The sequence below is a fragment of the Ascidiella aspersa genome, chromosome 6, assembly GCF_963924565.1.
Source record: "Ascidiella aspersa chromosome 6, kaAscAspe10.2, whole genome shotgun sequence".
Taxonomy (NCBI): Eukaryota; Metazoa; Chordata; class Ascidiacea; order Phlebobranchia; family Ascidiidae; genus Ascidiella; species Ascidiella aspersa.
In genome coordinates this window covers 6,348,957-6,376,768 of record NC_139452.1, presented here as the reverse complement: position 1 = coordinate 6,376,768, position 27,812 = coordinate 6,348,957, and the positions used below count along the sequence as shown (strand labels likewise).

General features: G+C 36.7%; 1 protein-coding gene across 1 annotated transcript in view; it reads left to right on the top strand.

Moving 5' to 3' along the window:
- Nucleotides 1–10,366: 10,366 nt before the first annotated feature.
- The window catches only part of LOC146139381 (sarcoplasmic/endoplasmic reticulum calcium ATPase 1-like), a 41,821-nt gene continuing 24,375 nt past the window's right edge, over nt 10,367–27,812 (top strand). The window contains exons 1-7 of the mRNA XM_083391158.1: nt 10,367–10,596; nt 10,919–10,936; nt 11,508–11,590; nt 11,965–12,069; nt 13,579–13,717; nt 26,503–26,583; nt 27,097–27,182. Of these exons, the coding sequence (XP_083247284.1) occupies nt 10,479–10,596; nt 10,919–10,936; nt 11,508–11,590; nt 11,965–12,069; nt 13,579–13,717; nt 26,503–26,583; nt 27,097–27,182 (630 nt within the window). The 5' untranslated portion in view covers nt 10,367–10,478. The remainder of the gene's footprint in view (nt 10,597–10,918; nt 10,937–11,507; nt 11,591–11,964; nt 12,070–13,578; nt 13,718–26,502; nt 26,584–27,096; nt 27,183–27,812) is intronic.

The following is a 27,812-nucleotide window of genomic DNA, read 5'->3' as shown; positions in this document are numbered from 1 at the left end:
TGTGTTGTATGTAAGTTTTAACAATTAGCTGGGACGAAGCTACAAGGCATGTCAATGTTACGGTGGGAAAAATTGTAACAACGGTTAAATAAAGACATCATTGAGAATTGTGTTACGATTTCTTATTAGACAGGCCTTTTTCTATTTATAGTACATCAGGAAACACAACAACGTTACACGTTGTAACATTTGCTCGGATCTATTTTTCAAGGAAAATTAACACCCTGTACTCAAATAACCGATTCCCGACTGCATTCGTCTGACGTCACATTTACGAACAATCACGTTCGTCAACGCGTTTCGTTTTATTCAACTTGAAATTTTGAAGCTATAGGTTTCTACCGGTGTAATTTACTCACCGATTTGAATAGATTTTTTTCTTAAAAAATCCGTAAATCAGCGTTTTGATGTTTACTATTTTATTTCCTTTCTGTTTATCGATTATACTTAATCGCTATATCGCTTGTAAGAGTTATGGAAAGAAGATTTTTCCCTAAAAAATGCTGCTTGTGTTTTTTCGTGGTTGCTAACTTTTAAAGCCTTCAGTTCCCATCAAATAATCGACGCAAAATTTCTGGCATTGCTTTACAATGATATATAACTATAACTTGATGATCACCTTACTAAAAAGCAAGGGTACAATGCAATTTTTATTACAAATAGGCTATTCCTCAAAGTAGGTAAACGTTCCCTTGCGATAGAATATGTCGAGCAACAAATTTAGATTAGTATATTTACTCAATCCACCAGTAGGCGCTATAAAAACTGTAAATAAACACGCTTTGATCTTTACAAACCGTTGGTTCTGGCAATTTCGTGGCAGAAAGAAGTACTATGAATTGAATTACGCATTTGAATAACAGCATCTGATTGGCGGCCTACAGAGTTTATTAAACCTTGCCCTTTGTCATATCAGCCAAGTGCGCATTAAAAAAGTCATTTAGGCTTATACATGCACATATTTTATCTTGCAAAGTCAAGGTGGTTTCCAATATCACATATTAATTTCAATATTGACTTAAAGATATTGCATTTCCGAAAACCGCTATAAATGAGCATTCAAAAATAAGAAAAAAAAATGCTTTTTGTTATATTTGTTGTCGTTATTATAGAAGACAACCTTCATGGATTTTTTTCTGTCAGGGCTACTTAATTAGTTTTAGCAAAGATCGGGTTAAGAAAGAGCAAAACTATATTTTTAGCTCCGGTCAAATAGGTTACATATTGTAAAGTCGTGCATATACAACATGTCTTGAATCAAAGAGCAATTGTTTATCCTGCTATATATCACCTGACGGAAGAATTGGTAACTTTTCTAGTTAGTCAAACATTTATCCAATCGCACCGCAAGTCTGTTGTTCATTTGTTCGTAAACCGGACATTTCCTGAGGTCCAAATTTAACACTTTAAAGGTCTGGACTGCGATTCCGCAGTAAAGTAGCTTTGATTTATGCCACCGCGATATGCGCCAAGCGGATGTGCGTATATGGGTTCTCGTTTAAGGACTTGTGAATAGCTATTGTCATCGGGGACTCCGTCACAGAATACCGTCAGCATTAAAATTATCCCCGTGTAGACCACACCGATCAAGCATTACTCTTTTATTTAGGAGTTGAAAGATGTATGGGTATGACACGGGTTGCCTGGTTGATTAATTATTATCGGATAATATTGCTTTTTCACTAGTTTGCGATTAGCAAAAATGCAATTTGAAAAACTTAAAAAACCTAATGATGGTATATCTTAAAACCCTAATACATTGGATATAAAGCCCAACGTTTTGTGCGTACTCTTAATATCACAATACATTAAATAAAAAGGTATCAAGTTACGGCGAACCAAGACCCAGATCACGTTAGTCTGGGTGTAAGCTTGAAACAAATTGAGACTGAAAAGCAAAACCGAAATGAAAACAAACAAAAAATCCGCAGATACATTTTACGACATCGCAACTTAAAAAACGCTTTTTAAAAATCAACAACAAATAATTGTTCCACAAATCATCACGTAGAGGCATTTCTCAAAAATGGCGGCACCGTTTTGCAGACTTTTATGCATTGAAACGCAACGGACACGAGACACACCATTGCCGTGCTTTGGCTAAACTATTCTGCCTTGCTGGACTGCATTACACATCGTCTTAATTGACCGTTTCATTAAGCGTGAATATTAGCTTGTCCTTGCTCCCCAAGCCATTATTACTCTGCTCCACTGAAATGTCACTGAACCTGAATTAATCACGGTAAAACTCAACCTCGGGTGCTTTCTTGTTAATAACGCGGCGTCAGTTCCGATGTACAAACAACAAAGACGTTACACCGCATTGTTTCCGAGAACGGAATCAGCATATGCACTCAACACGCTGCGTCTGCAGGTGAATGTCTAGCAGCAGACCAGTCTGCAACGTTAACTTATGCTCTGCCACAGTGGCCAGGACAAAAGGTACGTGACCAACAGACGGATCAGTCACCCGACACTTACGGCATTAGCCCAGAGCGTCAATTAATCCCGCGTATGAATCGAAATAAAAGTCTAAAAGCATGTTTGGTTCAATGTTGCATGGCAACGTCAATATACGTGGCTTTTCGCACGTTTGAAGCGACTTTACGCCAGTTAGTCTGACACTGTATTGGCGCGATACCAGACGCCGCCGTAAGGTGATATTGCTGGCTTTGATGCAAACACGCGTCGAGGTGATTACACATGTCCCGGTACCTCCAAACAACGTCTTGCCACCTTTTGTCACAATCGACAGTTCCAGCTCCTTGTCAGATCAAATGAACTGATGATCTCACCGAAATAATGATACCAAACAAATCAAAGACGGCAACAAGCTCTTTCGATGGCGGTTTGGTTTCAAGAACGCCGGAAGGGTTACTATGCTGGTAGTTGTTTATTGTTGACGTTTACATTTTTGTTGGTACGTACAGAATTGAAACAAGCTGTTGGGGGTCGATTTAAGGCAGGGGTTGGCAACCTTTTTTTATTCGCGGGTCAAAACCAAACTCAGAAAGGTCTCTGCGGGCCGCACAAAATGTTAACTAAGAATTGTGTTGTTAAAATGTTACAACAAGTTCTGGGATTCAGGCGGCCCTCGGAATATTTTTGCACTTAAAAATATGTTTAATTACATTTAATGAGGCAGTAAAGTGTTAGCTAAAAGCACGAAATAAAGCCTTTGTTTGTTTTAAAATTCAAGTCCACACGTCGTCATTCATACTGCTAATAAAAAGTGTAATAAAACTACTTTGAGGAAACGCGGGCGCACCCAGAGCGCGATTTTTGGTATACCTGCATTTCTTTTCAATTTCTTGCGGTTTTTATTACATTGCCGGAAATAAAAATTAATAAAATGTTAAAAAATTGATTTCCAATATTTTTTAATACGTTTTCCGTTTGTCCGCGACATACTTGGCAGCCTTTCACGTCGCAACGGTAAAGAAGCGTTGATCTAGTTGAAAAGACAGCTTCAAAACATAGGACGCGGAAAGATCGTTCGCGCGAAGCGCGAGAATGTTTAGCACTTTTGTAGTTAAAATAGTTAAAAAGTATTTGAAATCGACTAGTGTCTAGTACTCTAGTTTGTAAAAGAGGCGGCGGGCCGGATGAATTACATTGGGGAGCCGTAGATTGCCGACCCGTGATTTAAGGTGAACATCATTTTTTGGCGACAAGACGGGATTCGAACTCGGTACCTAAAGCGTTCTGCGCGCCTACGACAAGTGTTTTGTGGATAATGGGCAAAAACGTCACATACGCTGATAACATTATCGCCTTTTACTCGCGCTTGTGCTTTTACGCGCATTATAATTGTTATTATTTATACATTGTCCTGGTAAAGCATGGTTGTGCGAAAGCTTGTCGTCAAAAATTCAATACAATTTGCCTTTATTTAAAATTCAATACAATTTGCCTTTCTATAGTGCCACCTGATTCTTCAATTGATAACATTCTCACTTAAAAACATGAAGTTTTATCATTTCCTTATTTTTCTGAGTTAGTTCACCAATCACAACTAAATGCACCAACTAATTTGATATCCGATTGTTTCGGATCCTACTTCTTGTCTTTCAGTATCGGCTCCGAACCGGTAAAATTAGACAGCCATGATTCCATAATTAGGACAAGCGCACCAACACACATTATCCGCTTAAAGAAATTTATTTGTTTCTCAACAGTTCGTCACAAAATACGGCATATTACCAGATGTAAAAATTCAACCAGCATTGCTTGCAATGTTACTAGTATATTAAATACATTAGCGATAGATAAATAAGAAGGTTATTATTTTGTTATAAATTTATTTTTAAAGTATAAATGGATCCCTTGCTAAGGTCAAAATTACTTGTACGATTTGTTATCGGTAGGGTTGCGGAGTCGGTTAAAAACAAACCGAGTCCGACTCCGGCCAAAAAAATATACCCGAGTCAGACTCCCGAGTCAGACTCCCGAGTCCCGAGTCCGACTCCGGCCAAATGTAAGATTTTGCCGAGTCCCGAGTCCAGCTCCGAATCTACAGCCTGTATTTTACCCATTTACGCAACTAAATTAAGGTGGATTTTCTGCAATCCACTCATATTGGTGTCATAATTGATCCACCCGCATTACATGGTTTAAAAATATTTCACACTTTCTATAACACTTTTACAACTTACATTTTGCCGCTTTATCAGTTAAATAATTTGATACTGCGCATGCGCACGTCGGACTCGGGACTCGGGTAGTTTTACGCGGTCTTACTCGAGTGCCGAGTCCGAGTCAGACTCCGGCAAAACAAACCGACTCCGTCGAGTCCCGAGTCCCGAGTCCTGAGTCCGACTCCGCAGCCCTGATTATCGGTGTGACACAACAGTTATCGAAGTTTTACCGAATAGCGAATTCTATCATTTCGAAAGTTAATGAACTTGTTTGTTGGCAAAACTAGTATAAATAGGCATGGGCGTGGACATTTATTATACGCAATGGCAAACATGGAACATTTCGCAAACCATATTAATAATTTATCATTGCTGTACAACAGTGCCTCGTGCTCAAGATTTTTTTACCGGCGCAGTTGCTTATTCAATGCCCAAAAAAAGAATATCAATAGTCTGTTACGTCCGGCTAGTGTCTGTACTTCTGAAGCGTCGTTGGAACCAAAGAACGTGACCAACCCAGGGCGCGGTAACGTGAAACTTACGACATGAACGGAAGGTGTCAATAAACATCTCAAGTTTCTAGCTAACAAAAAGCATCCGCAAACTACTCCGTGATTAGCCGTATGCTTTGATATATATGTAATGAATCATCCACTTTATTTGTCACATAACATGTCGACCTGTAAGCTTGCTGTATCACGTTATGTTGCATCAAAAACCTTCTGATTAGGAAATCGTTATTGGTATCAGTGGTTCTTTAAACATTTTACCCCCTAAATTTTTTTAGTTTATCATGTTTCTTTAGGAGATGACGCCATGAAACAAGTAGATTTCATGAACCAGCTGTTTTACGTCCAATAAATGTGAAACTGTAATATAGTCAAAATACATTTAAAAAGAAGGCGCCAAGGCGTTTTTATTAATTAAATTCTTTTATTTACAAAATTTGTTTCATTTCTTAAGTTTTTGACTAAGGATCAAATTAGGCCTTCAAGGACCTCCTGAAACTAGTTCACGCACTCCCAAGGGGTCAACGGACCCCAGTATAATTCCTGATATCGCATACCTTCACAGTTTGTACATATAGGACTTGCGACGTACCCAGCGAAGAAAATTTTACTAATTTTTATTGATTTGTTTGTTAATCACAAAATGTCCAAATCAATCGCTGTAGTTTTTCCTAAGAATGATTTTGAAGAAAATGCAACTGTCACGAGATAATATTATTTGCAAGCAATTAATTACCGCAATTAACTTTAGATAAGAAACGGAATCATGTGGGGCGACTTTGACAAACATAAAACGACGCACCAGGGAATTGCGACGCTCAGTTTGAGAACCACTGCCTTTTACAATGACTCTATAAACAACAAATAAACAACAAAGCGTTAAGATTCAAGTTAGAAGCTGAGTTAAGTTTTGAAATATTACGATATATTTAGTTAACAAAAACGACAATTCTTGCAAAACCGCTGATCAATCGTGTGCCAAAAGTTCATTTCGCAGGTTTCCTAAATTCAAAGCACAAATTCCCCTCCAAATCGCTTCCACATCCTTGTAATGGTTTTAAAACAAGAACAGTACTGCAACACCAAATAAATTAGGAATATCTACATTGTTTTTAGTATAAGCAAACTCAAATAATCTTTCGACACACTTTTGTTCACGCTCTTTTATTTTGTTTAAATCTTATAGCAGGTGGCAATGCAAATGTAAAAGCTTTGTTAAAACAAATTGCACAGCCAAAGAACTGCAAGCGTAATATACTGAGCAAGATTGTACCAACTGCCTTAAAATCACCATACGCACGTTTCCTTAATTTACACACCGCGAAAGCGTGGGCTGGTTATATTATTTTCACTGAAGACTGCATCTCGGTTTTCTGTCGCGTTTTGATTTATGTGCAGCCAACGGTTCCTTTTGAACTAAAATGGTCCTGCAATGAAGATTTAGGCTTATTTTTGTGATGTGTAACCAGCAAGTCTTACTTTAAACAACAACAGATTGAAGAAATAAGGTATATTCAAATGCATCTGCTTTTTAGATGGTACCAACGCTAACTAGTGTTTTAACGGGCAATTTTTAAACCAAGAACTCGGAATCTGTCGTAGTAGCCCAACTATACAATTTTCAGCATAACCACATAACAACATTACCAGTATAGTAAATAAAACATAGCTATTTTATTGCGAACTTATATATGTCGTTTCCCTCCGTCTATAAACCGGTTGCCAAGTCCGAAACCGACCTAGACGTAAATACGCACGTGCCTGGCGAATAGGCCTTTCCTTTCCTTCCTGGCGTACACAGCTCACGATCGCTAAAACTGCGGGGGTTCTAATGAAACGCTTTATATAGATGGGCGGGTATACATCCCACTGAAAGCACCGCTTTTTTTTCTTGTACGGCCGCTCTGAGGTCCTAAAGCGTGGCAAAAATAGAGTCTCATCCATTTTGTCATTACTTTTGCCCGAAACCTGCATTTGATTTAACTGAAAATCTATTTGCAACGCTGCCCGAGAATGCACAGGTCGTTACCAAGCACTTATTTTTAGCATTGCTGCTTAACGCCCGCCCACTTGAGTTATAATTAATTTAGAGTGGGCCAAATCAAGACCATCGGCTAAACTGTTAACTATCATAATTGCAACATCAACAACAACTCTGACTAAATTTGATTTCACAGGTGATCATCGTTTTTTAATTTACTTTAAGTTAGTGCTTCTGCGAAGTAGTGAAACAATCCCTAGTACTCGCAATTGTGTCACACAGCTGAATACATCCCCGTGCCACAATCGGGAAATTCATTTTGTGCGCACGGGTGTTGACGCTATTTCTGGATACGTCATAACTATTCGTACAGTTATATGAGCTTACACACGAAATGTCAATTAGATGCAGCCCAACGTATACAATCAATGCAAAAGCTCTTTCATAATGCGTGTATACTTTATTCTTGTCAATAGATGTTATAAGAAAAAGTAATCATTTTGTAAATAAGTCATGCGCATTAGGTGTTTTAAACCAAACATAAATGCTGGATTATTTAAACAAATGTGTTCTTTCCAAACTAGCACACAAGGCCCTACACACCTAGTAAAAATGGAATGGGTGTTGATGTTTATGCGTTTTTCATTTTATGTAGAAAATGTTAAAATAAAGTATCTGCAATCCAGTAGCAAGAATTTTATCAGAGAGGTTTTTTCATTCAGTTGCTGCAGCAGGCTAAGAAGCTACATTTGCCACCAACACGGCTTTACCAGTGACGCTACCGCTGCTGCCTTATTACTTCATTTCCTTACGTCACTCACACATAGGATATACCAACAGGTTCGCGCGAACTAATCGGGGATTCTCACTGATTAATTTGTCCATGTTTGTGTCCACGTTCTCGTTTAACAACTTTTTGTGCTTTAATGTTCTTTGCATAAAGCACAGGACTGCAAAGCGCAGAGTGCGAATAGAAATGAATAACTGATAGTTCTTTTCCTTTGCTCACTGTTTAATTTAACCTTTTTTTGGTCTTGACAATGATAAGTAAAATTGCTACAAAATAACTCCAAATCTTTTGCATTTGATAAATTATACAGATATGTTTCTTACTGTATATTTCTGTTGAAAGGCATCGGTATTGTGGACCCAATTTTGAACTTTACCGTTGTCTTTCAAACGCAGCAAATGACAAAGAAACGCCAAGTTTTTTTCAGTTAAATAAACAAGGTATTGCCACCTCTTTGGCCTGCCTTACCTAAAATAAATATCTGAAAACCAATAACCTTTATCCATGGCTCAAAGAGTTTTTTTATTTCATGAGTTGAAACAATGACGTAACAATGGTGTTTTAAAGTTTTTACTTCGGCCTGGTCACGGTTGAATGCACGACAATGAAACACAAGGTCGTAATAGTTACCATTCACATAGTTACCATTCTAGATTGTTTTAATCTAGATTTAGATGTTTTGGTTTGATTCTAGATGTAAGATTATACAATCTAGGTGTTAGATGTTTTTTAGATTATTTAGAAAAAATATTGTATAATCTAAATTAGTAACAGATTCGCTATCAAGGATGAATATTTCAGTAATTTCAAAAGTTTAAAAATTTTGCGAATTGAAAAATAAATAATGAGGTATAAAATCTAAATTTCAATAACTGGTCATGTTCAGTAAAATATTTTATAAAACGGAAAATCCTAGATCTAAAGCTTTAAACAAGACACTTTATGCAACTTTATACAGCATTAAGCCTTAAATGTTCATTTAAAAAAAAAAACTCTTTGCATGGCTTCTTGTACATTGTCAACCAGTTGAATTTTTTAGTTCCAGATTTTCAGTTGCGCAAAGTAGATCATAAATTGTTCTAGCGGTGAAACTATTAAGGAAAAATTATTGTTAGGTGACGCTGTTTGGCAAATGCAGTTGTGCAATAAAAGTTAGAGTGGTTCAGTCGCTTGGGCCTAATTAAACCATACATGAAGAAGATTGTTGATTTGGCTACATTTAGGTATCTAAAATGTATTTTTGTTTCGTAAACTAGTAAACCATTGATTATAAAAGGGGTTAAGTTACAAAATTTAAAGTTCATTTCTAAAATAAAACTGGCTGAAGGAATTAAGGCATCCATTGTGCCGGCACCAATCGTGATGAAACGAAGTGCCTTGCAGTTTTTCGCGTCATGCTTTTTTCGCGTGATTAGATAAGAGAAAGAGACACGTCACAATTGAAAGGCACTAGTCGCCGCTTAATGAGAACGGCTGGCGTGCGGTAAAGGCTTTCATACTCTACGTTAGGCAGCTTTAGCGGGTGGCTAGCACTTCCGTTTGAAGTTGGTGGGTTCTATTTTACGTCGCTACTGCTCTAATTTTATAATTCCAGTCTAACTGTAGCAATTGTACAAAAACGAAATTGGGTTAATACGTTTTTTTAGGTCTCCGGTAGAGTATTATGTGAGGTTTTTCGTCAATAGGTTACGTTCTACTTCTTTTATTCAAGAGCCTTGTGTTCGATTGATAAAGTGCTTCAAAATGAGTGGTATATATGTTTTATAAATAGCGTTATACTTTCTAAACGTAAAAGCACTGTACCTGTTGGCCAAACACATGTGCGGTGTACTGCGCCAGCCGTTAAGTGAATCGTTGGTTTTTCGTGATGTATTAAATCTGTGGCTCGTCCGTATTTTCTTATGAAAAATGTGGATTTTACTGCTTGTATTTTGTATATATTTAAAATAAATGGGTCAAAATACAAATAAAAACACAGGTAAATCATTTTTTCCTTCATTTTACAGAAATATTAGGAACTTAATCAAAAAAATGTAAACATGTCAAGTTGTGTTACAAATATTTGTGACCTGTGAAACATGCAGCCGGCAAATAGATTTAAAGTTATTTTTTTCTCTGCGAAAGCTATAAGCATCCATTTTTTCCCTAAAAACTGTTAATTTAAATCCGAAAAAGTTGATTTATTCAAAAGACTGCATCCAAACTGTGTTAAATTCTGATATAAATTATGAACACAGAAAAATATCCCATCTACACATAGACAAAGCACTGTTCTAGAAAATCAGCCTTTACAAGCTGTTTAGTGGTTACATGTAATTACTAGATCAAAAAATTAACTACATTAGATGGAAGTGTTTTTAACAAAAACACTCCAATTTTTAGCAAAACTGAAACCTGTGTATATGAATCCCCAAAATATCTTAACACCTTTAAACTTTTTTAGGGCAAAATTGGTTTAGATTGAGCTGTACAGGTGTAGTAGTTAAACAAAAATAATTTGATTTGAATATTGGACGCACTTCAACTTTCATTTTAATTCTCGTGTTGAGCACCATTCGAATATGGAAGATGCTTACGCCAAAACAACCGAAGAGGTGCTAAAGTTTTTCGGGGTCTCGGAAAGCTTAGGTTTGAGCCAAGAAGAGGTTAAAAGAAACAAGAATAAATATGGCCCCAATGGTAAGAAAGTATATTTTATTAATAACAAATTGCTATTAAATTATAGTCCTCTAAAAAATATGTTTTGCATTCAAACCCTTAATTTGTTTCTCGATAGAGCTCACAAGGCTTAAACGTAGATAATTTATTTTTGGAAAACTTCAAATTGCCGGGAATACTTTCCTATGTTTCTATAGTTTAAGATTAATTAAAAAAAATCCTTTTTGAAAATTGGATCACTATAGTCGACAATCACTAGTTTGTAAAAATAATATTATTGTTAATGCGTTTTACAGTTCTATAAAGTTTACCACATTTTAATGCCGTTTTTTTACATTTTTAGAACTGCCAGCAGAAGAGGGTAAGTGTTATTTTAAAAATATCTATTTAAGATCTAGAATTGGTATATTGCTTGCTAATAGTTTGTTACTTTAAAAGCTTGTCTTAATGTTCTGCTGCATTCAGCTGATTGCTTAATTGCCGGTGCACTTTGGCCTTTACTACTCATCAACAATTAGTCATTAGGTTAAAGATCATTTCTAAAACATTACTCAGCTGTTATAAGTGCTCTGTTAATTGAAGTCCTTTTTCACCTACATCTTTACTTATAGGTTTAATGGATCCAAACAAGTTTGCCTTGATGAACTTAATTGTTTTAATAATTGGTCTCAAAATTGTGCTAATTGTCTTTCCAAGACTGGCATTATTGTTGGTCCTTAAAAGCCATTTAAACAAAGATGTAAACCATATTAAATGTTCTTTTTTTACCAACTATTTACTATATTTCTCACTACAGTTTTTTTTCAAACAACACTCTTTGGCATTAAAAAGCATTATAAGTTTTGATATTTGAATTTTGTTATGTGTGCCTCAATTTAACTTTTTTTATTTTTTTTATGTTTATAATTCATTTATTCTTTGATGTGTTTTAGGCAAACCACTGTGGCAACTCGTTGTAGAACAATTTGAGGATCTTCTTACTAGAATATTGCTGCTTGCTGCTTCTATTTCTTTTGTAAGTTTCACTCGCAATTTTTTTAAACATTATTTGCTAAACAGGTTCTTTAATTTAACCACAAAAATTAAAAGTAAGAATTAGCCAGATCTTTTTTCAGGTATTTTTTTTTTTTATTTGTTTGGGTACAAAGTTATTAGAATGATACACAATTGTACAATTTTAAATGAAAACTGTAATTAGTGGGTATTTCTTCAGCTGGTTTTAAATGATATATATATAACCAACATATGTTTCCAATATGATCAACATCACATTATAAAATAATATATGTGCTTTATTAAATAAATATATACATATAAATGTTGATATGAGTGTTAATAATTGAGATGTTTGAACAAATTTAGCCTTATTAAGGAGTGTTTTATGTTTAGGTATTGGCACTGTTTGAGGAGGGCGATCAGTCAATTACAGCATTCGTGGAACCTTTTGTGATTCTGCTTATCCTCATAGCTAATGCAATTATCGGCATCTGGCAGGTAGGATAAACATCTCATCCTTATCCATGTGGATTTTGCATTTATTACAATTCTGTACCAATTTTTCCAAGCCTCTGCTCTTTTTGTTGAATAAAACTTTATTTGATTTTGAGAAAACCAATTGGCCTTTTAAACCTTTTTGTAATACCAATATGACAGAAAGCTGGCGACTTGGCGACTATGTTGGCCGAAGAATTAGCCAGAAAACCGAAGAAATTGATGCAAAAAAAGAGTAAAAAAAAATTTGAAAAATTTTCAATTTTTTGAATTTTTTTTTTCCAAGATTCATTTTACAAAATACCTTGTGGTTGTTTCCACACATATTTACCCACGTCTATTTTTAAAAAATCAGTAATATGTAATAAAAAATTTCACACTACCATTGGCAAAAATTAATTTTATTATGCCATTTTGAAAAAAGGGACGGTAGTGTGAAGCACGTTGTTTAGTAAGAAAAAAACAGTATAAGGCATATATAGATTGTTTATTATTTATAAAAGTACACAATTTTGATCATAGAATTGTTATTTGTTGGCAGTTTTGCTTTGGTACTCCTATTTTGAGTTGAATTCCTGTACATTCAGTTAAATTCCCCCTTCCTGTTAAATGTACAGGTATAACATTCGCATCGGCATATTGAGGATTTACCAGGCTATGCTTCTCCATCTAAGGCCTAAAGTATATTTTGTTGTTTTAATTACGCAAACGCAAAAAAGTTCCGCGCTTCGCGCGAACTTCAGCCTGGTTTTGCTGGGTCTATGTGTCTTTGTTTTCAACAAATCTATATATCCCAAAGGTAATATGCATACTATGCGCCATGTTGCACTGTAACAAATTTCTGTTCAAGACTGTGTCAATTTCTATTCAATTTAATTATAAATATCATTATTTCAAGCAATATAAATTGGAAATTTATCCAAAGAATATTTTTCCTGCTTTTTAATCTGGTTTTTAGCTGCATGTTTTCACACAAGTTCCCCGGAAAACAGCTTATCTATGTAACAGGAGTAAGAAGAGCAGACATGTGCACCCCCAGACCCCAGATTGTACCTTCACATGTCCCTTATGTATTTGTTAATGACTGAATGTCACAAAAATATTTTGCGCCTTCGGCGCAACGTTTTTTCATTTCATTTACTTATTAATAGCCTTGTTTATTGCCGAAACATGGCAAGGTTCATACATTCCTTGGGCAAACACATCATGTAAGTTTAGGGGCGCGACCAAAAACCGAAGAATTTAGGCAAAAAATGCTTGTCACCAGAAGGCTGGCAAGATTCTGCCAGCCTGTTGTAATACAATTAATAAATAATTTGCAATGTTTTATAGAAAATACCAACCATTTCCCCTTAACTTGAATTTTTTTTTATTCTTGCATAAAAATGGTTGACTGGTGATGTAGCAAAATGATTCTATTGAAACAACATGTTGTTCAGAAAAAAAGTTAAATTAAAAAGTCTTTGCATCTGTTTTACTGGTGTTATCTCCTCATTGCTCTTGTCACTTCAGGAAAGAAATGCAGAAAGCGCGATTGAAGCCCTTAAAGAATATGAACCAGAGATGGGAAAAGTGTTGAGGCAAGACAAAGCTTCGGTGCAAAGGATTGTAGCCCGAGAAATTGTTCCCGGGGATATTGTGCAGGTTTCAAGTAAGTTTACCTAAATGCAAGATACTTTTCTTTTAGCTGTATGCAAGGTGCAGCAAAATTTATTCATGTTGTTTTAATTAAGATATGTAATTCTGATTAAATTCTAAGCTTATTCAAAGGCAAAACAGTATAGACTTTCTTGACTCAGTCAAAATCAGTCACTATAGGTTCTAGTTTATAAAAGAGAAATATATTTCGCCAATCACGGCATCATCAGTCTCTAAAAAACGAATACAAAATAATGTTAACACGTAAACCAGGTATTCAAAGGCCGTCCCAATTATAACTTACCATAATTATACGTTAAAGCCGAATTGTTTAGCAAAGCTAGCAGTTCAGGTCGGCCACTATTGAAAGATCTATATATATTTCACCGGCAAGGACATCTTATTCAAATAGAATTAAACTGACAATGCCCTTGGTCAATATATAAAGATATATATCTTTTAAGGTATTTTGATAGTGTCTGACCAAAATTGCTATAATATTCCACTCTTACTAATCGTGAATTGAGCTTGACATTTATCTTGCAAGGGTCAAGGTGATTGCCGTATCACATATTTCGTACAACTGTACCTTAACAGTCAATGATTTTTTTACCATGGCAACTTTAGCATCAATTGTACTTGGGTATGCGTTACTGAAATAAAGGTTTATTTGTTGAGTACTGTAGCGTACTTATGTTGGTACAAACCTCCCAATACATTCCACCTTATGGTAAATGGTATAACTATGTTGATATGCTGTCCTTGCTCATTTATTTTGAAAGCGAAGCATTACTTTGATACTCGTTTGAAGTGTTTGCTTTTGAAACAGACCAGTAAAAGTGCTTTTTCTTATCTTTTTCAAGCATTTTTCAACCAACATTTAAGCAACATTGTTTTCATGTGGCTCTTAACAAAGCTCTTTTCAGGCCTGTCATAACACTGCTATTCTACAGTGTTTTTCTTTCATGTGTAGTTTCCCATCTATAGTACTTTAGTTTTAACTAGCACAAGAAAACAGACGTGCAATGTTTTGTTACAGCCAAATCTCATTATACAAATACCATAGGTAAATAAACAAGATATTGATTTAAAATTCCTCCAATCAATAAAACTTAGAATGGCCATGTTAGCCTGACAACTGGATAAAAATTACAACCAAGGTTAAATAACCCGACATATTGCGTGATGTATTTGCCCTGCCGCTCTTTTTTCGCTGTGTTGTTTTAATGGCCAAACTGCATGGATTCAATTTTGTTTGGTGTCTACTGTCTATCGATGTCAGTCACAAATGTAATACTTCTGGTCCTGACTAGATGCGATAGGCTCCACTACAGGATTTTTAACCCGACATTAATTTTTATTTTTTAATGCGTGTTTTTCAGCACGCAGTCAACACGCAACTCTAAAAAATCCTTAAATTTAGAAAAAAAACCTTTAATTTTGTTTGGTGTTTCTTGTGTCTGTTGATGTCTGTAGCCGTATAATGCAGTCACAAATATAATACTTGTGGTCCTGACCATGCGATAGGCTCCACTACAGGATTTTTAACCCGAGATTAATTCCTCTTTTTGTTGCGTGTTTTTCAGCAAGCAGTCAACACGCAACTCTAAAAAATCTTTAAATTTAGAGAAAAAAATCTCATCTGCTGAAAATCTACGTTATGTATGACCAAACAAAAATCCCAGTGTGAAACCAAAGCGGTGCGTGCTTATTTATAGTTTTCAGTGCCGTTCTCCAGTGGTTTTAATCGGCAATGATGGTGCCATTCTTTATTGGTTTATTTATAGGGATAGAGCAATAGGAATAGTGCTGTTCCCTATATAGGGATAGTGCTGTTCCCTATTGTCAAAACCGTGACATTCGGGTATTTTTGAAAGTAACAATGCCTAGCTGTAATGTCTTGATCGCGCAGCACAGCATGCGTATATTAACATACAAGAAATTCTACATCTTGCGTTTTTTTATTAGATGTTAAGGAGTCGAAAGCTGCTTAGAATGTATTATTCTTTGGCCAACTTAAGTTTTTCAACCCTATAGCTATTCTCTGAAATTTTTCAACCATTTTTTTCACGATCACTCCAAATAAATTGTCGAACAAATGTGCTAATTAAACTTAAATTACGGCAGAAAAAAATGGTGATTGAAATCTGTATACCCTAATCCCAGCTTTTATCGCCTGGGCCTTTTGTCTTGCATTATCTTAATGGCTAGATCCCTGAAGACGCATGAATGGTATCAACAAGATTAATTATTAAAACTAACAACGTCGCTTAATCCAAGAAACCTATATACATAGGCTTTAGGGATTCAACATTAATCGAACTAAGTTTGTAATATTTAAATAGAAACCCTTTAACGGAATTAAAATTGCAATGAATCCCGTACAGCTACAAAACGATTCCGTGCCATTCTTACCAACGTACTGACAAAATCGAACTAAACGTTAAGCTATATTCAGGCCTTGGGGAACCGGCACGGGTGTCGTGTCAATTGTTAACGCGCATTTAAACCAAGTGGCCAAGGTCTTGTTGTCTTGCGCGTGCGTACTTTGGGGATTTGAAACCTGTGGTCGAATTAGCGGTGTTTGCGCGATTTTGCATGTGTTACTTAGAGCTCGCCACACTTGCCAGAAGTTACCCTGGTATGAACTCGACTGAGTACTGTGGTGACTGTTCGACAGCTGTCGCCTGACATGCTGTATAAATGCAGAAGCTTTCTTTCAGTTTGCCCAAAATATAACACCTACAGGTGGAAATGTAAGCACCAACGTTTTTCACGCTTTATTGTCGGTCTTTTAGTTTTACCTAGAAGGTGATCTTTTTCGTTGTTTTATTCAACGACGATCTTGATCTTAACTTTCAACTTCAACATACCTTTTTCTGAAATTAAACATTAGTCGTTCGAGATTTTTCTGTTGTTATAAAATGCGAAAATAAAACTAATGGTTTGTGATGTTACTGTTGTATATTGAAGTCATAGGTCAAACAGTTGTGTTAAAGAACAATTTCTTCTTGAATGGACAATTTTTATATTGTTTGTTATTTGTTCTAAGATAAACCAACTTTGTACCGCGTCTCCACATTTATTTCGATATTTCCACATTTATTTCCAATATAGTGAATTTGATTGAGGGATTTGCCACAGGCAGGAAATGTGGCCCTTTTTCTTTGTCTAATTCACGCGTAACGCCTTTTTTAACACACTAAACTCCAAACTGTAAAAATAAAATCGATATGCGACGTGTGCTTGTAAAAGCGACACGATTTCCCATCATTTACAATTTGCATATGTGCTAAAGTGAAAGGCATAAAATGGGACTTTTAAAAGGTGCCCCGAGGCGAAAACCGTAAACGAACTCGTAGTATACGCTGTTAAACAACGTAACTATCGTGCATTTCGACATTGCCATTACAAGTGTTATAAAAATCAAACCAATGCTGATTTCATTCAGAGCTAAGAGTTCGTTTTTACTCCAACACAATTGATAATTACATTTTATTCGTACTAGCCAGTCAGAAGCAGCATATTCCAGTGTGTAATTTGATAACCGGCTTCCTTTCCTGTCTCTCTGGCTGTTTGTCAGAATTTTGGCTTGTTTAATGCTGAGCTGGTTGCTGGTTGTCATCTGTCATGGACGTGTTTTAATATAACGTAACTGTCTATACGGCGAATGCTTGGCAAGACCCAAGCCGCATTTCCCTATTTATGACAGTGCTTTGCCTATGCGATGCATCGGAAAAAGCAAACGTCCAATTTTTTTATACCTGTATTTTTTATTTAGAAAATAACCTTGCGTGAAAGCAAAATAATTTTTATTTAGTTAAACGCACTGTTTTTCGTTGTAGTTGAATTAAAAAAAAAAATTATATAATGCTGGAGGATTGAACACCTTGCCTGTTCGTCGTTTAAGGGTTTTGTTCATTTGATAATACTTTGTTCAAGCTTGTTGATTTTATTTTTGCAATGTTTATTTTACCCCAAAGTTTTTTACGGACATACCTTGATAAATTCGCGAGACTACAATGCCACCAACCTTGTTTATAAACTGTGCTTCTTGACTAGGTTTTCCATTGTAATTGATTATCCCTTTGTGCAAAATATATAGTAGGATGCGCTGCTGCCTATTTTAAGGTGCCTAGTCATTAACCGTTATCAATCTAAACTTTATGCCAGCCGTCGTCGGATACCAACTTTGGCGGTTTGCAGCGCACTACACGATTTTGCAAATTAGAATCTCTGTGGATTATAATATTATAATACTTCTATTCTAATATGCTAACCATTATTATGGTTCTGTAAACCGAACTAACGCTAAACTTATTTTTTTAAACTGTTGAGCTATCATTAATTGCCATAAAGCTATATTGCTGTAAACAAAATTTAATTGCGCTTTATTTTTTTATTTGATTTATATGAGATATCGTTAGTTTTTCCTTATTCAAAATAACTACGCTAATAAGCGTGATAATGATTGACGGTTAAACCAGACATTTACACGAGTAGAGCCTTGTAACACAAAAAAATAGTTGTGGGTTAGTTTCATTGTCAAAAACAATCACGTTAACCTTTAAATCAGTGATTGTCAACGGGGGTGCCATTTTTATAGCTCAAGGCTGTCGATAGATATTTCAAATTCTTTAGGATTCCAGTTTTTGGTCTATTGGTAAGCTTCGTGCTACAAGTTTTTGTGTACGATAAAAGTGCCAAAAATTAAAAAGTTTTTTTCAACCTTGTTGTACAGTTAATGTGCTGTTTCAATCTCGTTTATTGTAACGTCACAGTTAAACACTCGGCAAAAATACGAGCAAGGGTGCCGCGAACTATTTATAATTTCTGTAGGATGCCGCAAGCCAAAAAAGGCTGCTTTAAATCGACTAAAAAAACGAAAAAAACAAACAAAATAAAATTGGCTACGAACAGCTACTCCTAGTGTTGCAAGACGGGTCGCTTTCGCGGCTTTGAAGATTGAATGCTTCCATTCCCTTTACACATATCACAGCAACGTCTGTCACCGACATTCGCCCGACATTATGCTCAGTGTTAAAAGGAGACTCGTATGTGTCCGCTGCTGCACCACAGCATCTTTCCACAGTCGCACACAACCAACAGTCCCACTCTTATCTCCCCTAGCGCACTTACTGCATTTCGTCGGCCTACTGGCAACGGGTGCGACTTTTAAAATAGCCCCGTTGCCATGGCCGCACAGTCTCCCTATGACGTCATAGTTGCTGGGTCTGCGAGTGATCTCGGTTGCGCAATGGCTGCCGATGCTGCATATGCTCGCGTAAGGAACGCCTGTTGTGCTTATTTGGCGCTGGGAGAGGCATCGAAAGCACGTGGACGAGTTTGTCCTCTGTCCTTGGCGCGTCTACCTCGTGGTGGTGTGAGTCGGCTGCTTTAACCAGCATTGGGTGATAGTTCAAGGTTAACCAGTGGTGTTGGTTATAGTTTGTTGCACCTTGTCGGCAACCCTCGCGGTCTACTGTTCATTGCTGTGCGAATTTTCTTTTTTTTTTGCTTTGGATTTTGGCGAATGTGGTTTGTAGTTTCGGTTGGAGTTTTCAAGCGGCCGGGAAGATTGTGGTTGGATTGGGTTGCGTAAATGAATACAACCGTCCAATGTGGTACGAATATTTTTTTGTGAAATGTTTACGTCAAATTCAGCTTCTGCTATGCTAAATTTTTCGCGTCCAAATCAAGCCTAATTGTTTCTGAAAAAATAATTTGTACTAACAACAGCTTGGACTCTATAGACAGGAATTTGCTATCTGTTCTGATTAACACAGTGGTTCTCAACTCTTTTTCTTTCGTGGCCCATTTACGTTGCAAAAAATTTCTGTGGCCCAATAATTTTTTATGAAAGAAAAAGCTTTAAAATAGGTTTAGAACAAAACACAGCAGAACATATTTCAAAACAGATTATTTATTCAACCGTGCATTAGTGAAATACTTGCGGCTATACAATAAATTTACATTCCTTTTTTATTCCTCCCGAAGCCATTATTCCTGTAAAATTAAATATAATGACACAAATGAAACTAAATCTAGCTTTTTAAATTGGTCTGTGGCCCACCAGTGAGCCATGGCCCACTGGAGAACCGCTGGATTAACACAAAAGCGAGTTGCTTTACAATTACATTTGCGCGCTGACCCTAATTAATGACCTTGAAACTCTTCCGTGCGTTCACTTGGTTTGATTTTAATGGAACACAATTGATCTCCATAATTGTCAGAATATAAGAAAGCCTCTGTTGCAAGTATGCCAGTAAGACGTCACTTATATATTTTCTAGTACCTCGTCCAAATACAAGTCTTATTTGGAGCAAATTATAACGCAGAATGCATAAAAATAAAAAGCACTATTTCTAAAAATAGAGTTAACTTCACCAAACAACTAAAATAAAACACTCTTTTGGATTAAGTACATTTTTAAACGACGTTTTCGAGCGTAGTTGGTCTTTGTTGGCTTTATTGCTCTTTATCATTACAAAACAAAACGGGCTTTATATTTACATGCAAATAGAATGTAATTTGCGATTCGTGCTTGCATCAATTGCATCACTCTTATTGCTTTAATTCCGCCTCTGTATGAACCATTCGACACAAGAGCTCGTGCACCGAAATAGCCACTCCGGAGCTCCACATTTAACCATGGGTCATCCTGAAGGTTAAGCCCTAGTACCTTGACGTCACTTCATCTGCCCCCCTCCCTCATGGGACCATTCCACTCGAGACAATCAAAACAGCGTGCAAAATAATTTAGTAATATTGCAATTAGGACCCCCTAAACTAGTCCAGGTACACTCCAGGGGTCCATGGATCCCAGTTCAAGAACCCCTGCTTTAAGCCACACTTATTTTTTTTTTTTTAAATAAATAAAAACTTTATATGTAACTCCTTGACTATAATCTTAACAGAATTTCTAATTTCACCTTTTATACACTTCAGTTAAAACGAAGTTACTCGGGTTTACGGATGTCTTAAATATTGTGAAATGCCTGAATAGATTTTTGTTAGTCTAAATTAGAGGTTATTAAATTGTGTCCACGACGCCCTGGCGCTGTTTGAAATTAAGTTAGAATCGATGTAACATAAGGTTAAACATTTGAGAACCACAGGTTTAAACTAAATACTGTCCAGAACATCTTGCTGATAGCCTCGTGGATTTGGGCTTTTTCATGTCAAAGCTGTTTAATTAAACACGCGGTTTACCGGCCCATTTAATCTGGCCTAAAGCCAGAAACCTAATGCAGGCTATTTTAAGGTGCCCAGTCATGCATCGATGTCAATCAAAAAGAAAACACCGTTCTTCCTGTTACAAACTATCGTAGAATTTGTTCATCAAGGACTGGGCAAAATGCCGAGGTTTTTCGGCGAATTTTAGCAGCTTTTGGGTTAAAAGAGGCGATAGAAACTCTCGACTGGTTTACCTGTCCACATACACGTATGAATAATTGCCTTTCATGATTGTGGGCAAAAGGCTATAAAAAATTTGCCGTTTTAAAGGGGTCATATGTTTCGTGCTATGCTAAGATAGTGGCTCTAAACCTCATTACGTGGTGGTCCTCTTTTGCTTGCTTGAATAATTAAAAAACCAAACCAGTACGTGTATAAGCTTAAATCCTTAAACTGTATACACAAGCCAAAAGTTCTACTATCCTTGATACTCAGTAAGACATTGTTTTCTAGTTGATATAATTGACAGGCAATAGAATTAAAATATGTTGTGCGGACAGCGTGAAACTTGCTCACAGACCCCAGTTTTGGAAACACTTTGTCAATACAGATCTTATTCTGGCGCATCTTCTTTGGCACAATTACAGCTATCATGCGGTTTAATTTGGAAACACCATGCCACGCGACGCGACATATTTCCACCACGAAATCGCAAAAGTATAGAGCACACTCGCACACTCTCGTTTTACGTTTGTATTCAGTCAAAACACCGCGGTTTGTGTGTTGTTTCGGAACACCCTGTGCTTACGAAAGCAGACATTCAGCTGTGCATGCAGACACGTCCACTTTGCGACCCTGTTGTGTGCTGGTTCTGTTTTGAATGCCAGCGTTTGGATTTCATACATTTACACAGATTTTTGTGTCGCACCCAGTTGGCAAAAATGGCACTATCTTTGTAAAGTTTAAGGTTTGTTTCTTGGGACTAGATAGAGACTTTTTACCAAATTATTACAAACCCATATTGGTGTACTACACCGAAAAGCCATCGCAGACTCACCGAATCTGTCGATCAATGATGCCATATTGGTGTGCCTTGCCATCTTAAAATCAACACAGCCCATGTACTAGGCCTGTAATTGTGAGCCAATTTAGTTTCAGGTTTGCTTAAAATATCAAAAGGTTTACTTAACAATAAAAGCTACGTGTTGCTGCTAGGCGCACACGACTTTACCAAGCATTTTCAAAAACGTGACTGGGTTATTAAGTGACCCTTAACTTGGCTCGTACATTCTTGTCGGGCCAACAAAGTGCCCGCGTGTACCGTCATAAATGCTTTTTTTACAAAATTTCATTTCTTCCGCTAGGTCGCTTTAATTCACACCTTTTAAAAGCGCTATACCATTGGCATATACCTTCTGCCTTATGTACTTTTAACGAGTCCGACCTATTTTATCGTTTGTCATTTGGCCATTTAGGTCGCCTTTATTTCGTCGGTTTGATCTTTGGTATTGACCTTCTTCCTTTTATACCTTTAGCGATTAATTATATAGTCCTTACGTCAATACAAATTACATAGCTTCGTGGTGGCGCGTTTTTTCAAAGGGACACTCAGGACTTGTTTTGCAGTTGGCAGGGACATGAGACGGCTTGTATAAAGCCATGTTCCTCTACCCTGGCCCTCTAAATATTTCATTGGCGTCCTGAACCTCACCTTTGGCGATTAATAAGAGAATGAGCAATTCCGCGAACCCACCCGCCTTAACTTTCTTGTCGCTTACCAAATAGCGATGTTGGGCATCGATTTTTTATTACTTTGTGCTGATTTTTGGCTGGGGATCGTTCCACTGTTACAACCGTTTCGGGTTTAGATAATGAAACGCGAAAGGCTGTTCCTTAAAGTAAAGTACTGTACAAGAAAAAAAGTCCTTTTTAACGTGCGTGTTTTTAATACTTTATTTTAGTTCCTGATTTTAGGCAGTCTTTTCAGCATAGATACATGGCAGTTTGAAATAGGGTATTGTTAAACCATTTTGGATAACACTTATATCTGCTTGTGTATTAAAACTCCCAAAGAAAAAGCAACGCCTAATTTGGTCGGGGGCTTTCTCCACCATAGAGATAGATATGGCAAACTTAAAGCTATACTTGTATTGTCCACTGAGTCAATACAAACAATTACTGGTATTTAAACCCTATAACTAAAATTTAATAGTTTTAATAGTTATTCATCGCTCATCACAAGTTCAACTTTTGTTTCGTATTTCTGGGTGTGCAAATTAAAAAAAAATCGGCCCCGGGTTTATTCTGTGCTTTTTTAGCGAACGCTGTTTTACGTTTTAATGTGCTTTTTAGTGCAATTAACATTTTCTTGCTGTTTTTCGTGGCTTCGCTACTAATGTTAACGGTTCATTTAAGTGGAATTGGCTGACTAACGCTTCCAACTTTTAACGTTCTGTTGTTTTAACAGCAACGAGTCACATTGTTTTCCGCCCACTTTGGCTTCACATGTATTCGCATGTTGCTTGTTTTAGCTTGGGTTCCAAGGGGTCACTTTAAAACCACCACCAGCGCACGGCCTTTCAGTTGTAAAGTCTAAAAGTGGCCATTAGAGTGTAGCTAATTGTCGCCCTGACGCCCTTCCAGCCAAGTGGTAGTTCGTAATGTGCATTAACAGAGGAACACGGCTGCTTTGCATTTTGCCATTCGTCTGAAAACGCACAAGGACATCTGGTCTTTGTCGCTTCGAAATAGATGTTGCGCTGTCAGTCGTCCTCTTTAGAACGACATTTGAAGCCCTTCTGCGCCTATCCGCATGTAATTATCGCTGTGTTGTGTTAAGCCAGTGTTTCTCAACCTTTTATGACTTGCGGCACCCCTCAGAAATAACAAATAGATTGCGGCACCCCTACAAGATTTTCCTGTACGTAATTCAGTAGAATGTCACAATAAACAAAACTGGAACAGCACACATCAACTCTACACAACGTAAGAAGTTATAATTGGATTTATTCCACTCTAATCTTTACAAAAAAGTTGTATGAGTTGAACAAAAATCAGATTTTTAAAGGTCCCCAAATATCTCTTTTCACCCTTGAGCGTTAGAAATGGCACGTTAACCGAATCTTTTTTTTTACCACACACACAAAAAAAAATACACCAACAACAGTAGTAAAAATATCCACTAAACACCTCGCAAAAGTGTTCCGGGCCCTTTGAAGTAGCCCGCTTGTTTAAAAATGCATTACACGGCCAGTTTCCTGTGCGTTTCGGTGTAAAAGAGCGCTCAGAACTATACATGCGACACCGTGTGTTCTATTCTGTATGTGTATATCCTTGCCAATCGCCACCATACGAACCGCCGTCTGTGATACCGGCAAAAGGTTGCCGAAAGCATCAGGCGTTAATTGGGGCATTGGGAAAACGTTAAAAGAGACAGTAACGGTTTGTTAATGACACCCAGTGAAGCTCTTTCCCTTGACATATAGGAATATTTACAACCTAATTGCTTTTCAACTGCTTGTTTTTCTGTAATGATCTAGTTCCTTTTGGCTCGTACTCTCGTTTTTCAGCTATAGCATTTACAAATATGCGTTTTTTCACACATCAATGGACCTTGAGATACACTTTTGAAGTATGCTATGTGAACTTAAAACAACGCTTAAAGGAATTAAATATTTTTTTAACCCACGTTGGAAACATTTAACGTTATTTTGATACTGCTATATTTTTTCTTTTCGTGTTTTATCACTTCTCTCCACTTGGATTTTTACACTGATGATGGCATGAGGTATTGCTGAAACGTCTGTAAACTGCGAAATGTCGATTTTATCGAATATTATGCCTTTCATATTTTTATTCGAATGACTATTTTTTTGTGATCTTACTTTTAAAGCACACGTTTTTACTTGTAGCTAAAAACGTCCTTCCGTAACCCACGTTTAAATGGTTCTACGTTAATATTTTTTGTTAAAGAAAAGCAATTCCATACCATTGGCGCGTTGTTAAATTGCTTAGTTGGTGACGTGCTCATAGCGTTTATTTTTAGCAGCTGACATCCTTACAAACAAATCTATATGAGTTGTCGTCATTGTCTTGTACGTGACGAAATCGTAAGTAAGGTTGGCTTTTAAACGCACACGTGTCCTTAAGCCCCAAGCCCCTGTGCTATTCAATATGACTTAAGATGCCAGTCATGCCCGGTTGCTTTCAAAGCAATTTCATCATAAAGTTTGACAACAATGGAAAACAAGCTTAGACTCAATATGTCAAACCGGAAAGTTTGTTTGAATGCTCGAAAAATAAAATTGATTTAAATATTTTTTGGGAGCATATTTATCATTTTTTCTTTCTATTATTCTGTAAATGGTTTTAGTTTTTAGCTGATTTACTATTTGTATATGGTGTGCTAATGTCCTTAACGTTTATTTTAGCAGCTGACATCCTGGCAAACAACAATATACAATATGGGTTGTCATTTGTCTTGTGCTTGACGAAATCGTACGTAAGGTTGGCTTTCAAACGCACACGTGTCCTTAAGCCCCAATTCCCTGTACTATTCAATACGCCAGTCACGCCCTGTCGTGTTTCAAAACGATTTCATCATAAAGTTTGACAACAATTGGTCAAACCGAAATGTTTGTTTAAATGCTTGAATAAACGAGAACGATTAAATTGTATTTTGGGAGCATTTTATCATTTTTACTTCCATTGCTCTGTAAATGGGCATGGGTTTTAGCTGATTTACGATTTGTATATGACGTGTATTTGTTATAGGATCTGACATATACGCACTCCGAACAGTTCAGCTACGAACAAAAGAGTTTGTCGGCCTTTTACTTTTGCGTATTGTTTCAAAGAGGAAAGCGCAGTGATTGTTTGCTTTGTTTGAATCGAGTGCGGCCGACTGTGTGGCTGTCAGATTTAGCCGCGTCATGACTTCTGCCTTCTGTGATGATCGTTCGGGAGACTCACTGGTGCCGCCACGTGTCTAAATATGCTGGTTACCGCCGTTGGAGAAACATAATAATAATAATGTATGAAAAGAATTCGTGTGATCTATGTGCTATCCCAGCAACCACAGCTTCTTATCCATTCTAAACCGATCAAATGTCTTAAAAATGCAAACTTGAACAAGGATGTTGCCTGTTTATTTCTGTGTGTCATTTTGAAAACATTTTCTGAATTATTTTTTTTTCTGTTCACCATTGCATTTAAACTGTTTTGTTTTTGAATTAGATTGAAAGCATGCCGAGTAATCCAATTTTAGGTATTTTGAAACCAATGAATTTTCCTTTGCAAAGTCTTTGAGTTGAATTCGTAAACCGCGGTAACCCTTAATCGGTAAAACTTCCTTATCTGTAATTTCATAAACGTAGGAAATTTTAAAGACCAAAAAATGCCAGTGCCAACTTTTTCCATAGCCTGCTTTTGATCAAACCCTTAGAAACGTCTGTTTCAAAAGATGACTATCAGTGACACTACATTTATAAAGCTGTAAACCCAATAGGTTCAAGGGCCATTTTCCAAGTAAAGCATTTAACATACCCGCTAAATCACCCGTAGTAAAGGACCTGCTAATTTTGCCTGTAATAACATATTAACAGCCTTTATTTTTCTCCACAGTTGGTGACAAGGTGCCAGCCGACATTCGCATTATCGCAATCCACTCCACAACGTTAAGAGTTGACCAAGCCATCCTAACAGGTAACGTTTTGTGTGTTTTTGTGATTTGTGAGCGTCAGACTTGATATTTGCACGCACAACGCACAATTGCGTGCACTCGTTTGTTATAGCGTCGTTTGATCTTCCGTTACGAAAGTTTGTTGCGAAGTTTTTGTTTTGAATGAAGTTTGGGCGAAACGAAATAGCAGTGTTTAAAATACCCTTATGTAGTACTGACTACCGATGTTTAAATAATTCAATTTTTTTGTCCATAGGTAATTTCCAATGTAGCTTGCTTGTTAATCTAAGTATTTAGTATTTATAATTCTCAAAAAAAAACTGGTGAATAACTAAAAATTAAAACAATTTACCAGAATTTTGCTATCAGCGAGGCTCCGAAAGAAGATTCTATTTATAGTTTTTCTTTTGCATTCCACTGTAAAAATTCCAGTTGTTCAATCTCAAAGCTTTATTGCACAGTCAATAAGAAATGTCTAATATTTTAATTACGTGCAAATCTTGTTGCCATGGTAACTATTGTTCTTTGTCCACCAGGGGAGAGCGTGAGCGTAGTAAAGCACACCGACCCCGTCCCTGACCCAAGAGCCGTCAACCAGGACAAAAAGAACATGCTCTTCTCTGTAAGTAGCCACTCTATGATTCTATATGAGATTACATAAAACATTTTCGGCTTGTTGTGTGTACATTTTCGGCTTGTAAGTATACGGACCACATCTTGCCAATATCGCCATGTACTCGACTTTATTGATATATCGCTAGTCTTATTACGAAAAAGTACATTTTAAGCACTGTCCACTTTTGGGCTTGTTCATGGTAGTATTCACGAGATAAAATGAAAACATCGCCCCTATTGTTTTAATGCTGTAAAGTAAAGGAACTCGATATGTCCGTCCGTGGCTCATTTTTGTACATTTTTGAGTTGTTGTATTGGATGCTAGCCTAGCCATATTGCAAACCTATTGGGTAAATATTTATTAAAATGTCCTGATTCTAGACAAAACGTGTACTGCGTGTATTGCTAACAACGTCATTACTTTTAATGATGGAAGTCTAATAGACATCCGAAGTCTATCCAAAGGCTTTTCTTTGCTACATATCCGGCCCTATCGTCATTGTTAAGGAAAAATGCACGTTTTTAAACACCTCCTGTAGCTCATTTCTCATAAAATATTTTGGTAAATATAACCCTTCGCTGTTTTTGTTTGGTTTAATACTCCCACCAGCTTGTCAAAACAATGCTTTTACAGCTA